This window comes from Medicago sativa, chromosome 3, assembly GCF_051527215.1.
Source record: "Medicago sativa cultivar Bolivia chromosome 3, Bolivia_mono, whole genome shotgun sequence".
NCBI lineage: Eukaryota > Viridiplantae > Streptophyta > Magnoliopsida > Fabales > Fabaceae > Medicago > Medicago sativa.
Genome location: NC_140751.1, coordinates 90,652,016 through 90,664,551, shown reverse-complemented (window position 1 = coordinate 90,664,551; position 12,536 = coordinate 90,652,016). Strand labels below are relative to the sequence as shown.

Here is a 12,536-nt window from a genome sequence, read left to right as displayed (position 1 = left end):
TTTGAATTGATAAATGAATGTAGATGTTGCCTATGCTGTTTAAATGGTAATGTGGCTTTGAATGGTGGCAAATGAACACAATTTGAATATGTTTTATACTTTGCACACAAAGTGTTTGATCAAATGCCTCAATGAAAATTATTTTGATTATTTAGTTAGTTTAGGTTATGGAAATGATAGAAGTGATGTTAATTATAGTTTGATTAAGTGTATATTGATTTTTTAGTGTATTTAGGTTATGATGTGAATGATTAAGTGTATAGAAATGATTAAGTTATGATGGAAATGATGGACATAATGATGATTGTATGAATGATTTTATTGTAAGTGTATAGAAATGATTAGTTTAGGTTATTGATTTTATTGTAATGATGATTGTATGAATGATTTTAGGTTATGGAAATGATGTTGATTGTTGTTAATGTTAATGATTAAGTTATGACTAGTGTGTTTAATGTGTTTGATTATGTTATGGAAAATGATGTTAATTTATTAAAAATTTGTGTAGATATGGCTGATCAGGAGCCCATTGATCCATCTAAGATGATTGGTGGTAGGCGTGCTCAGACACAAAGCTACCGGAAGGAGAAGGAGAGGAGAAACGCACATATCCCAAAGAGGGGAAGAGGTCGGGGGGGGGGGGGGATGGTTCAGGGACTTCTCAGCCTTCTGAGGCTTCTCAGGCACAGCCTGAAGAGTCGCAGGTGGTTGACCCGACCCAGGCGGTGGAGTACCTGAACTATCAGGATCACCATGATGTGACTGATGGTGGGTACGACGAGCCAGGGGAGCCAGACGATGATGACATTGCTATGGCGGCTGCCCCGGAGGTGTTGCCTACGGACGCTCCCTTTCCTGGAGGACCGCAGGACATATCTTTGCTTCACTCTTATGCCAATCATGTGGCATTGCCGCTTTGGTATAATAAGGATGACGTAAGTATTTTTTTTTTTTTTTAAATGTTCTTTCTTTATGTTTAATTACGTGTTTTTTATATGTGTTTTTTTATATGTGTTTTTATATGTGTTTTTTTATATGGATGACGTAAGTAAAAACAATTATGTGTTCTTTCTTTTAGTTAACTTTTATATATGTTTTTTTTAATTCCTTTCTTTATGTTTAATTATTTTCTTTATTTTTCCTTTCTTGATTTAAATTGTTTTATTTATATGTTTAGATTATATGTTTTATTTATATGTTTTATTGATATGTTTTATTTATATGTTTTATTTATATGTGACTTTCTTTAAATATGTTTTATTTATATGTGATTTTCTTTAAATTGTTTTATTTATATGTTTTCTTTATATGTTTTATTTATATGTTTTCTTTATATGTGATTTTCTTTATATGTTTTCTTTATTTTTATTTTAGCATTTGTTAAGTTTAATATTTATTAGTTAAATGTTTACATTGTTTAAACTATGTTTATTTTTCTATTTTTTCAGTGCCGCAAGAAGCGTTTTGTAAAACCAATTAATCATGGCCCCAAGATTTTGAGTCTCGGACGTCCAAACCCCAATCAGAGATGGTTTTGGGATCCGCTTATGCAGAGTGGCTTACATGATTTGGTATACTTGGGCTACGCCACTGTGCCTCACGCTTTGCTGATGACTCTATGCGAGAGGTGGCATTCCGAGACCAGCACTTTTCACATGCCTATGGGGGAGATGACTGTGACTTTGGATGATGTCGCATGTCTTATGCATGTCCCGATTGAAGGGCGGATGTTGGGCCACCGGAAGAAGATGCTGAGACATGAGGGAGAGGCACTACTGATGACTCACTTGGGTGCGTCGAGGAAGGAGGCAGAGAAAATCTGCAATACTGAGTATGGTGGATACATTAGTTATCCAAAGCTGAGGGAGTTTTATACGACGCACCTTGGTAGAGCCAACCTTTTGGCGGATACACGGGATCCAGAGGAGCTGGAGGAGTTGGAGAGGGTTAGGACTTATTGTGTGAAGTCCTACCTTCTATACTTGGTTGGATGCTTGTTGTTTGGGGATAGAAGCAACAAACGCATCCAGTTGATCTATTTGACGGCTATGGCGGACGGCTACGCGGGGATGCGTGCTTATTCATGGGGAGGGATGGCACTTGCATACCTGTACGATGAGTTAGCTCAGGCCTGTTTGCCCGGAGACAGGCAGCTTGGGGGAAGCGTGACACTGCTCACTGTAAGTAAAAATTAAATTTAAATTAAATTTTTTTTGTTAACTATTATTATTTTGTTATATTTTGTTATATTTTTTTGTTAATTGTAAATTTTATTTTTTTAGTTAACTTTAATTTATTTATATGTGATTTGTATGGTTTATGCAGGCATGGTTTTTGTCGCACTTCCCTAAGTTTTACACTGTTGATCCAAACCCGGACTACATTGAAAATTTACCGGTTGCGGCGAGGTGGACTCTTCAGAAGGGTCATGGAGAGGGGGCCACGTATCGGTCATTGCTTGATCGCATTACGTTTGATGACGTATGCTGGAGGCCGTACGAAGGGCACAGGGAGTTCCAGCCTTTCGAGGAGGTATTTTGGTATTCTGGCTGGATCATGTGCGGCGATCGTAGGGTGTACCGTCACCTGCCGGAGAGGGTATTGAGGCAGTACGGATACGTCCAGTCCGTACCTAGACCTCCGACGGATGTTCCAGCGCTGACACCGGCTGAGATTGTGCAGGCCTTCACGGACTTCCGCACTCACACGCTTAAGGAGGCTAATTGGGGTGAGCAGGCAGGAGAGCAACCATGGCGTATGGCAGAGGGCTATGTACGATGGTACACGGTTGTGTCTCACCCTCAGATTTTGCCACTTCTCCCGGGAGATGTTCCGAGGCCTCCAAACGAGGAGCAGATCGTTGCAGAGCAGTGGGAGCGGTACGAGGCGAGAAGCTCCCCTGGCACCTATGACATGGTTAGCGGCGCTGTTGCCCATGCTAATCAGTTTTTGGGTCAGGAGGTGACGAGCATGACCCCTCAGGAGCTGTATGCGGCCTTGCAGGATGTTAGGCAGCAGATCGCGCCGATCATTACCAGGAGGAGAGCTCAGAGACCGAGGAGGAGGCAGCAGCAGCATCAGCAGGACCAGGACCAGCAGTAGGATTAGGACTGCTAGTATTTTATGTTTAGGATATATTTTTAGGACTTGGTGTTTATTTTCATGACATTTGGCCGTTTTGTTAGTACTTTCAGTACATTTGTTGTTACTTTGTTTCGATGACATTTTTTTATGACTATTGTTCGTTTCCGTATTATATTTTCAATTTCAATTATGTTGCTAATTTTCTTTGATTAGGTTGTATGGTTTGGCATTCAAACAATGTGTTTACAATGTGCAAAAACACATGTAACAGGTTATGCCTTCAACAGGTTCTGTCATTTTCTGGCTTCAGGACGACTCGGCAGTTAACTGCCGAGGAAATAATGAAACCGGCGGTAGTTAACTGCCGAGGTTTTCCTCGGTACTAAACTGCCGAGGTTTTCCTCGGTACTTAAGTGCCGAGGTTTTGTTTTATTATTTTTTTTTGAGGGAATGTTTTGTTTTATTTTGTTTAGAATAGAATTGTGTTAGAAAATGTTAGGAATTATTTAAAAATTATTTTATGTTATTTGAAATATTGCGATAGAGTGAATTCCAATAAATATTGCGATAGCGTGAATTCGAATAAATATTGCGATAGTGTGAATTTCAATAAATATTGCGATAGCATGAATTCGAATAAATATTGCGATAGAGGTTTCGTTACATTACATAAACTATCATTACATTACATTCGGAAATGTACCTTCCAACTACAACAATTATCTTACCTTTGAATGGGTTTAATTCAAACTAGCTAAACAGCAGGACTCCAGCATTCGTCCAGAAGTGCTTTTGTTCCATTCCAAATGTTAAATTCTTGTTGGTCTTGGTTTAAAATGATAGTATCTAAGTGCCAACGGAATGAGGTCCAGACCTTGACACTTCGATACCATCATTTAAACGAAGCCAACAAGAAATTAACACTTAGAATGGAACAAAAACACTCCCGGACGAATGCCGGTGTCCTGCCATTTAACTAGTTTGAATGACCCCATCCAAAGGAAGACAATTGTTGCAGTTGGAATGTGCATTCCAACTACAACAACTGTCTTACCTCTGAAATGGGGTAAATTCAAACTTGCCAAACAACAGGACTCAAGCATTTTGCTGGGCATTCATGATTTCCTTTGAAAAGAATAAATTTTTTTCAGGCTTGATTTAGATGATGGTATTCAAGTGCCAACGAAATGAGGTCCATTCCTTGACACTTAATACCATCATCTAAGCAAGCCTAACAAAAATTTAATCTTTTCAAAGGAAAAACATTAATGCCCAGCGAAATGCTTGAGTCCTGGCCGTTTGGCAAGTTTGAATCACCCCATTTCAGAGGTAAGACAATTGTTGTAGTTGGAATGCACCTTACCCTAACTAATGACGATCTTCTCGCGGAATCAAGCTGTTGATGATATCTTCAGTTGATCTCAGCAACGTCACCCGCATATCGATCCACTGGAACTTGGTGTGCTCCCAAAACATACTCGTCGCGTTTTCGTCGTTCTTTAACTCCACCCAAGTGAATGATACGCTCCCCTCGTCGAGCTTTGGACGTTTATACCGAACATTTTGCACCCTTCTTGTGTCTCTTGGGTTGACTCCTTGGTTGAATTCATTCAGTTGATCCTTGAGATCTCTTAACGTTACATCAAGGCACCGAACCTTCAACCTTTGAGGTTCTCCTCCATTGAATGTTGCATGAACGTCGATCCATCCGGCCATTGTTTCAAATCTACGCACATAGAAATTTAAAATAATCAATGAAAAACTCATTCAAACATTTCATCAAACACTTAATGTGCAAATTATACATAGACTCTAAAAATCATAAAAATAACCCTAAAATGTAATTGTCTAAAAAAAAAATTAACGTAAAATATAGCAAAATTATTCAAATTATATTTACTCTTAAAATAAATCATATAGTCTTACTAAAATAAAATAAAAAATATACAACACCAAATTAAAAAATAACTGTTATACCCTAATTTTGGACCTAAAAATACTAATCAATTCTTCCTTTCTTGCATTTCAAGCCATTTGATATGTCTCTGATCAATTGCATCTCTCTCTGCATTTTATTTCAATGTTATTTGCAAAATTCACATGTAAGGGTATTTCAGTCATTTCCTATGTCAAGATTTCTTTCAATCTTTTAAAATTTTGTTTGAGTCCTTTCAAGTAGTTTGAATAAGTCTCTGTTCCATTCTACGTCAAAATCCATTTTAAAAATTGCATTTGAAGTCATTTTGAGTCAGTTTTGCCCCTAGGGGCATTTTAGTCTTTTCATGTGTTAAAACCCTGTTTAAATCCTAAAAATTGTCTCTGAGTCTTTTAATTTTGCTTGTATGAGTCTTTGATTCAATTTCTGTTAAAAATCCATTTTTTAAATTGCATCTGAGTCATTTTTAGTCGTTTTAAGCCCTAGGGGCATTTTGGTCATTTCACACGAAATTTTGGCAGAGAGAGGTTACTTTAAAGTACCTCATTTAAGCCATTGGTTCGTTTTAGTCCGTTTTGTCAATTTTAATCGTTTCACTTTACGTTTGTTTCAAATTTACCTTTTTTCAATACTTATTAATTTTTGCATTTTAGTCCTTTGTGTTTTTTTTCTTTTCATTTTTGTCCTTATTTTTTTTGCTATTTTGCAATTTAGTCCTCTTTTGTCCAAGTCACTTATTCTGTACACGTGTCAGAGTCCCAGTGGTCCACAGAAGTTTGTTACAAAGATATGCCACATGTCAAATTTCCATTGGTCCAGATATTCCATGTGTCAGCTATAAATAAGCCCAGTCATCACAGTCAAAGTCAGATACCATTCATCCATTGACACATCACCAAAAACGCCATTCACAATTCTCTCTCTTCTCCTCCAAGATCAAAACCGTAACCGTTTTGATCAATTCTCCAGAAAAAACTCAAGAACACAAACCCTAACCACATCAAATTCATCACAAATCCACAAATTCATCACTGATTCTTGCCAGATTCATCAACAATTACACAAATTCAGCATGAATATTACAAGAACATAATCAAAACCATTCAATTCGAAGTTTCTTTCAATTTTTTTTCGTATCAAGTTCTCAGTGGTTTTTCTGCGAAAAACCTCATCATCGAACGTTTTCTTCTTCCTCTTGCAATTCAAGCCCGTAGGCGATCACAAGACGAAGGTCTGAGAAGAGAAGAAGAAGATCGAAGCAAGATTTGAACCGGCGAAGAAGAAGAAGAGAGTTTCACAGATTTATTTTCGGTTCAACGCTTACCAGAAAGATCAGAAGCTCATTCAAGGATCTTTTGTTCCAATCTCCAAACAAATCCAGGTAAATTCATGTAAACCTTCTCGTTTAGTTCGTAAGTCATCATCGAAGGTTCCAAGTGAAAGATTAAACGGTGAATTGAAGTGGAAATTCGAAAACATTTGAAAAAGATTGAAGACCGAACCCTAAAAACGAAAATCACGAATATTCACCGTTTATTCTTCGAATTAGAGCATAGATTCATCATCAGCATGAAAAATAAGTCAATATAGGGTTTAACTTCGAAGAAATTAGAAGAAAATTTTGAAACCCTAGGTTGTAGATTCAAGCATAGATCTGTTCAAATCCAGGCCAGTTCTCAGAAAATCAGTTTCAAAATCGTAAAGAGGAGACTCAGACGAACACAACGATATGAAATTTTTTTAGAAAAAGTTCAGGTACGGTGGCGCCACCGGCGAACCACCGTACCTCCGCCGTTGTGTTCATCGGAGAAGATGATCGGAGAAGAAGAGAGTTGCAGAGCTTCTCTCACTAGGAGAGATGTTAGAGAGAGAATTGAAAGAGAGAAATGAAATGAACCGGTGTCTTTCTCTTTTTATAAGCACTTTGAACCGTTCGGTTCACTCAGACCAGGCCGGTTCATTTGGTTCATCTCTTTCCTTTCAAATCTGGACCACTCGTTTTGACTGATGATGACGTGTACGGCCATGATGGTGTTTTCCTGTGCGTCTATGTGTTTGTTACGGTGTGCTGTGTGTTTACGAGCGTTGGATCTAGGGTTTGGGGATCCTGGATCAATCCAACGTCCCTGGTACGTTTGGATAGTCCAGGATCCATATTCTCTTGGGCCTGGGCTTGATTTCTGCGCAGATTGTTCTCCTGCTTGTTTTTTTGCTATTTCATACATTGTTCTTGCTTCTTGCACCTCTTTCAACTCAAAATCTTTTATGAAAACATCTAAAAAATTCTTGAGTGTTTTTTAATGTGTTTCTTGATATTTTATGAGTGCTTTACATGTTAAAATTGATAAAAAAATATGTGTGACGTGTCTTGTGGATAGCTTGTTTTCTTATTCTATTCTTGCAAGTTTTACTACGTTTTGGTATGATTCCTTTGTCCAATTGAGGCATATGCTTATTGTGTGATCTTGTGATGTGTTGGTAACTAGTTTGCACCTTTGCATTTACTGATTGTGAATAGAAATTGTCAATTTCTTGTCTTGCAAGTAATGAGGGGGTTTTCTTGTGAAAATAAAGTATAAAATGTGCTTGAAGTGTGCTATGAGGCTTGGCATGGCATTGCTTCATATTTCTTGTGTTAGGACTGAATTGAAATACTTGGTGGAGTGTCAAAATAGGAGGGTTATAGGTCATGTGTTTGCCTAGCTATTGTGATGAACTTTTAGGTATATTTAGATACTTGTTTTGTTAAGTTTTTGTGTCATTTCGTTAAGTGCTATCTTGCTTGCTTATGGTCACTATCCTATTATGCCTCATCTTCACTAACATTTTCATTTCATGTTTCTCATAAGCATTCCACGCTTCATCTTCCTCTCCATCTTATTTCTTGCACTTTAAGTTTCAATTCCATGCAAGTTTAGAATGTAAATACTTAGGGGTTCTTGTACTTTACCTCTTATGCAATTTTAATTTCTTGGCAAAGAGGCCATAGAATGTATCTAGGGTATGATGTAAAGGACAATGGACTCTAATGATGTACACCGACACAAACACCGACACAAGCACCGACACATGCACACACCTCACTTTAGGTATATAGTTAGAATATGCATGTTTAGATGTATGTTTAGGATTGTATGTTTAGATGAATGCCCAGGATTCATACTTAGAAAAATCATTTTCCAAAAAATATAAACAATATCACTCAAGCTTTTTTCTTAATAAACCTTGGGGTCCAAAACCCCATTGAATTTTCCTTTTATTTTCTTAATCAAAATTTCAATGGAAAATAATCATGTTTAGACCACATTTTGCAAATGACTAATTCAACCTCACAATTTCATAAATCTCATGCCCTTGAGGCCTCTCAATCTCCATTCTTCAAAATTCATTTTCAAACTTAAAATCAACCAACAAAAACAAAAATATTTTTGGAAGAGAACTACGGTGGATTTGATCCCTTAAACGGGTACGTAGGCAAGGAACAAAATTCCTTCAATTCAACTAAAATAAAAATCCAAAAACATTCTTCTCCCTCCAATTCTTCACTTAGAAACTCTTAGGTTTAATAAATACTTTCAAAATAGCATTTAAAAATAGAGTGCGCGCGTAGAAATTAAAGACGGTTCCTATAGGTTACTATAGTCGTTATGGGTGCCTAACACCTTCCCGTAGCGAAAACAACTCCCGGACCTCGATTCTCAAGGGTTTTGCTTACTTTTTCCCTTCCCAAGAAAAAATAAGATATCACCGGTTTAAAGGTTCAAACGTAATCAATGTTTGACACCCGAAAACCAAGATAAAACAATAACCCTAAATTTTTTAAATTATAACATAATCATCATGCAAACATTTTAACAAAATTAATCAACTAACATCTAATCTAAAAATGATTTATAACATGTAAATCTAATTAAAAACTAAAATAAAAAATTAATATAAAACACCAAATTAAAATATAACCAATAAACTTTAAACTATAACATAAACATCATACAAACATTTTACTCTAAAAATGAATTATACTATGTAAATCTACTCAAAAACTAAAATAAAATAAATCTACTCAAAAACTAAAAAATAAAAACATTTATAACAACTAAAATTTAAGTTAATAGCATTATAATTACTTACTTGTGATTTTGTTGAATAAATTTGGTTGGATTTGGTTGGATTTTTTAGAGAGATTTGTGAGAGAGATTTGAGAAAAAAAATTTGAAGATGTGATGAATAATGGAGATGAGAGAGCTTCTGCCAGACTTGTAGCAGAAGATCCTCGGCAGTTAACTACCGAGGAATTCCTCGGCAGTTAACTGCAGTCGGATTTTAAATTCCTCGGCAGTTAACTGCCGAGGGGGCAAAAACGTATTTTACATGTGTGTCCCAGCCTTCTCTAATGTGTCAACAGCAATTTTCAAGTTGGGTTATGTCAAACTAGGGATGACAATGGGTACCCTATAGGTATGGTATTAGAGTGCCCTTTCTCATACCCGCATATGTAAAAAATACCCGTACTCGTATCATCGTGGGCAACAACTTTAATGTCGTTTCCTATATCCTATGAGTACCTAAGTGCCCATACCCGTATCCATTAGCTGCACTTTAACTATGAAAAGAGAATAAAAACATCACAATTAAAATAAAATTATGATCCAATTTTTTAAAATTAACCCATACAATAGTATGAATTGTAGTATTTAGTCAAATAAAAAACATAAAAAATATCCCTAAAAAATTGTACATTGGCATGATGAAGTTGTTATTGTATTAAGTAGTTTTTTGGTTTAGGTTTAGGCTTAAATAGTTAAATAAATAAATTAATTATACACCAAAAACAAATAAATTATTTATGATATTATATAAATATGTATATGAGGGGCTGCGGGGCTGGGCAGTATAGTACCTTACTCGTGCCCATACCCATCTAAATTTGTGGGTATTACCCGAATTCGTGCCCAGACCCACGAAAGTGTGGTTTTACCCTGTCCATTGTAAGTATTTTTCACGGGTACCCATCGAACCTGGGTCCAATTGCCATCAGTCAAACTCAATTTTTAAAATAACATCGGACCACATCCTATTGGTCACAACTATTGATCATGCCTCAGAAGTCCTCGTCGTTATGATGTGTTTCAAGAATCTCATGTTAGACGAGAATGAAAACGTGTTTATATATAATAGATAGTCCTCTCCTTACAAATAAATTTTGTAAATTATCTTATATAGTTGAGTTGGTTTAACCCAAATTCTAACAAGTAATAACTTTATCAAAAGAAAAATATTGAAGTAATTGCCTTTTTACGTTTTTAGTGTAACTTTAATTATTTTATTCTAATTCCGTTTACAAACAAATACCATAATAATCATTATCAATCCATCTGAGTTGATCTAGTGATGTTGATTTGAGACCTTGAAATGTGTTCCTTCTCAAAGTTTCAGGTCCGACTCACCCGATATTAATTTGGGTGAGCTAATTTAACTTCTAAAAAAAATGTTAATGATTATCAAGTTTATTATACTTCATTGTATATTTATAACAATGACTAACATCTTTTTGACTAAAAAGCTCAAAAAAAAACTAGAAAGGTTACAACTAAAGTGCTGGTAAAAATCAGAAATAAACAAATTAAAAATCCGAAATATGACAAAAAAAAAAGATATTGTCCATCTAAAGACAAACCAAAGGATAAGTCTGACAAAATGACTCTTCTCACAACATTTTTTGCTCATTCCCAACACAAAATACTCCTGCATGAGTTAACTCACGCTGTGAATATTGTTGCGTGAGTTAACTCACGCTAGGTTATTTTATTGGAAATGAGAAAAAATTGATGTGAGAAGAGCCGTACCTTAAGTCTGAGACTTCCAAAACACTTGAACCAAAAAATTAATTTGTCTGAGCCTGTTTTTTTAAAAATACTCTGCACCATAGAATAACATGGGCCGGTGAGAAGAAGGACACCCATTTGTAACAATGACTAACATCTGATAGTTCATATAAATAATTTTGAATTTTTTTTTTTTGAAGAAAGTTCATATAAATAATTTTGAAATATTGTTGCACTTTTTATTTATTTAGATATTTTTTTTCACTACGTTAAAGACTAAAATGATACTTAAAATGAGATGAAAAAAGTAATAATCAAATTTTAAATATTTAGTTCTTCACATCATTAAAGTTAATAGATAAAGTAAAAGTATACTTCACAAAAAAATAGTTAATATGATTTCGATGTTTTTTGGATAATCTTGATACTTTTTTGATGTAGATGAAATTAAATTAATGAATCAAACATGACAAAACAGCACCTTTTACACCGTCTAACAAAATTAAATGAAAAAAATGACAAGCAATATTTGAAATTATCTCGTTCAATGAAAGAGAAGTAATTCTTGTTGACTAAAATATCAGCACATTGATCAGATTCACAGTAAATATGCATGATAAACTGAGAATATGTTTTCATGGATCTAAAAAAAAAGTATATGTTTTCCATGCAGGTAGTTGGAGTGTAGATATAAGTTATTGAAGAAGATCAATGAGAAAATAATTTTTTGTGGTGTTTTGACATGTCAATGTCAATGTCGATTTTTGAATACATCTCAAATTTCACGATAATATATAAATAAATACGAACAAATTTTTCATAATAGAACTAAAAGTTAAAAAAGAATAAAGGGAATTTTCTTTTTTCCAACTATAATTAAGGTCTTTAAACTCTCTATAGTCAAACTAAAATCACCATCACATGTGAACGTGATCCATACTTAGAAACGTTGTGCTCTTTTTTCTAGCATTGTTGTATGTATGCAGTAATGCAACTATGCCGTGAATCATTGTTAGATTTAAGAGAACTTTCACACAGCCAGCTACTCCATCTCAATTCTCAATTGAATTTGCTTTTCTCACACTCTCGGTTGATTTGCTTTGACTTAAACATAGAAGGAAACTATACAAAATACATATATTTTTTTTTTTATGATATAACTTAGCCCATTATTAGATTTTAATAAAACTCATTTGAAAATTGTCTTTCTAACACCAAAAACTTCATAAAAACACATGTAAAATACTTAAATGCCCCCAGACTTATAACAAGAAAACCGACAGTAGTTAACTACCGTTGTTTTTTTGGGTCATTTTTACGTGTTTCTAGGAAACATTGAATGTCAAAAAGCAAGCTTCAACTCATTTATTGACATGAAAAAATGAAGAGGAAGAAAATACTTCATCCTCTCAAAATTGTTGGCGAACAAAATAGGAGTAATGACTCAATACCCGATCCGGCACATGTTAAGGGAAGTGACCGGTATTATTCGATCAAACATGTTAAATGAAAGGAAAAAGATTCATGCACACCCCTTTTCTATACACCCCTTTGTACCACTGCTTATGTGGCAGGGGTAGTTTGGTAATTTCATGCGCTAGGGATAGTTTGGTAGTTTCCACAATCTGTTCCTCTTCTCTGTTCACATATTGTTCTCTCTCAGTCTTAATCCCACTCGTACATCTCTCTCC

General features: G+C 35.2%; 1 protein-coding gene across 1 annotated transcript; it reads left to right on the top strand.

Moving 5' to 3' along the window:
- LOC146941825 (protein MAINTENANCE OF MERISTEMS-like) lies at nucleotides 1-3,102 on the top strand. Its single transcript, XM_085749987.1, has 3 exons — nucleotides 1-935; nucleotides 1,449-2,180; nucleotides 2,326-3,102. The coding sequence occupies exons 1-3, from the start codon at nucleotides 813-815 to the stop codon at nucleotides 3,100-3,102; spliced, it is 1,632 nt and encodes a 543-aa protein (XP_085606113.1). The 5' UTR covers nucleotides 1-812.
- The last annotated feature ends 9,434 nt before the right edge of the window (nucleotides 3,103-12,536 follow it).

Coding starts and splice junctions, on each gene's coding strand:
- LOC146941825 (XM_085749987.1), top strand. CDS start 813: ATGGCGGCTGCCCCGGAGGTGTTGCCTACGGACGCTCCCTTTCCTGGA. Junction 936..1,448: donor TTTGGTATAATAAGGATGAC/GTAAGTATTTTT, acceptor CTATTTTTTCAG/TGCCGCAAGAAGCGTTTTGT. Junction 2,181..2,325: donor GAAGCGTGACACTGCTCACT/GTAAGTAAAAAT, acceptor TGGTTTATGCAG/GCATGGTTTTTGTCGCACTT.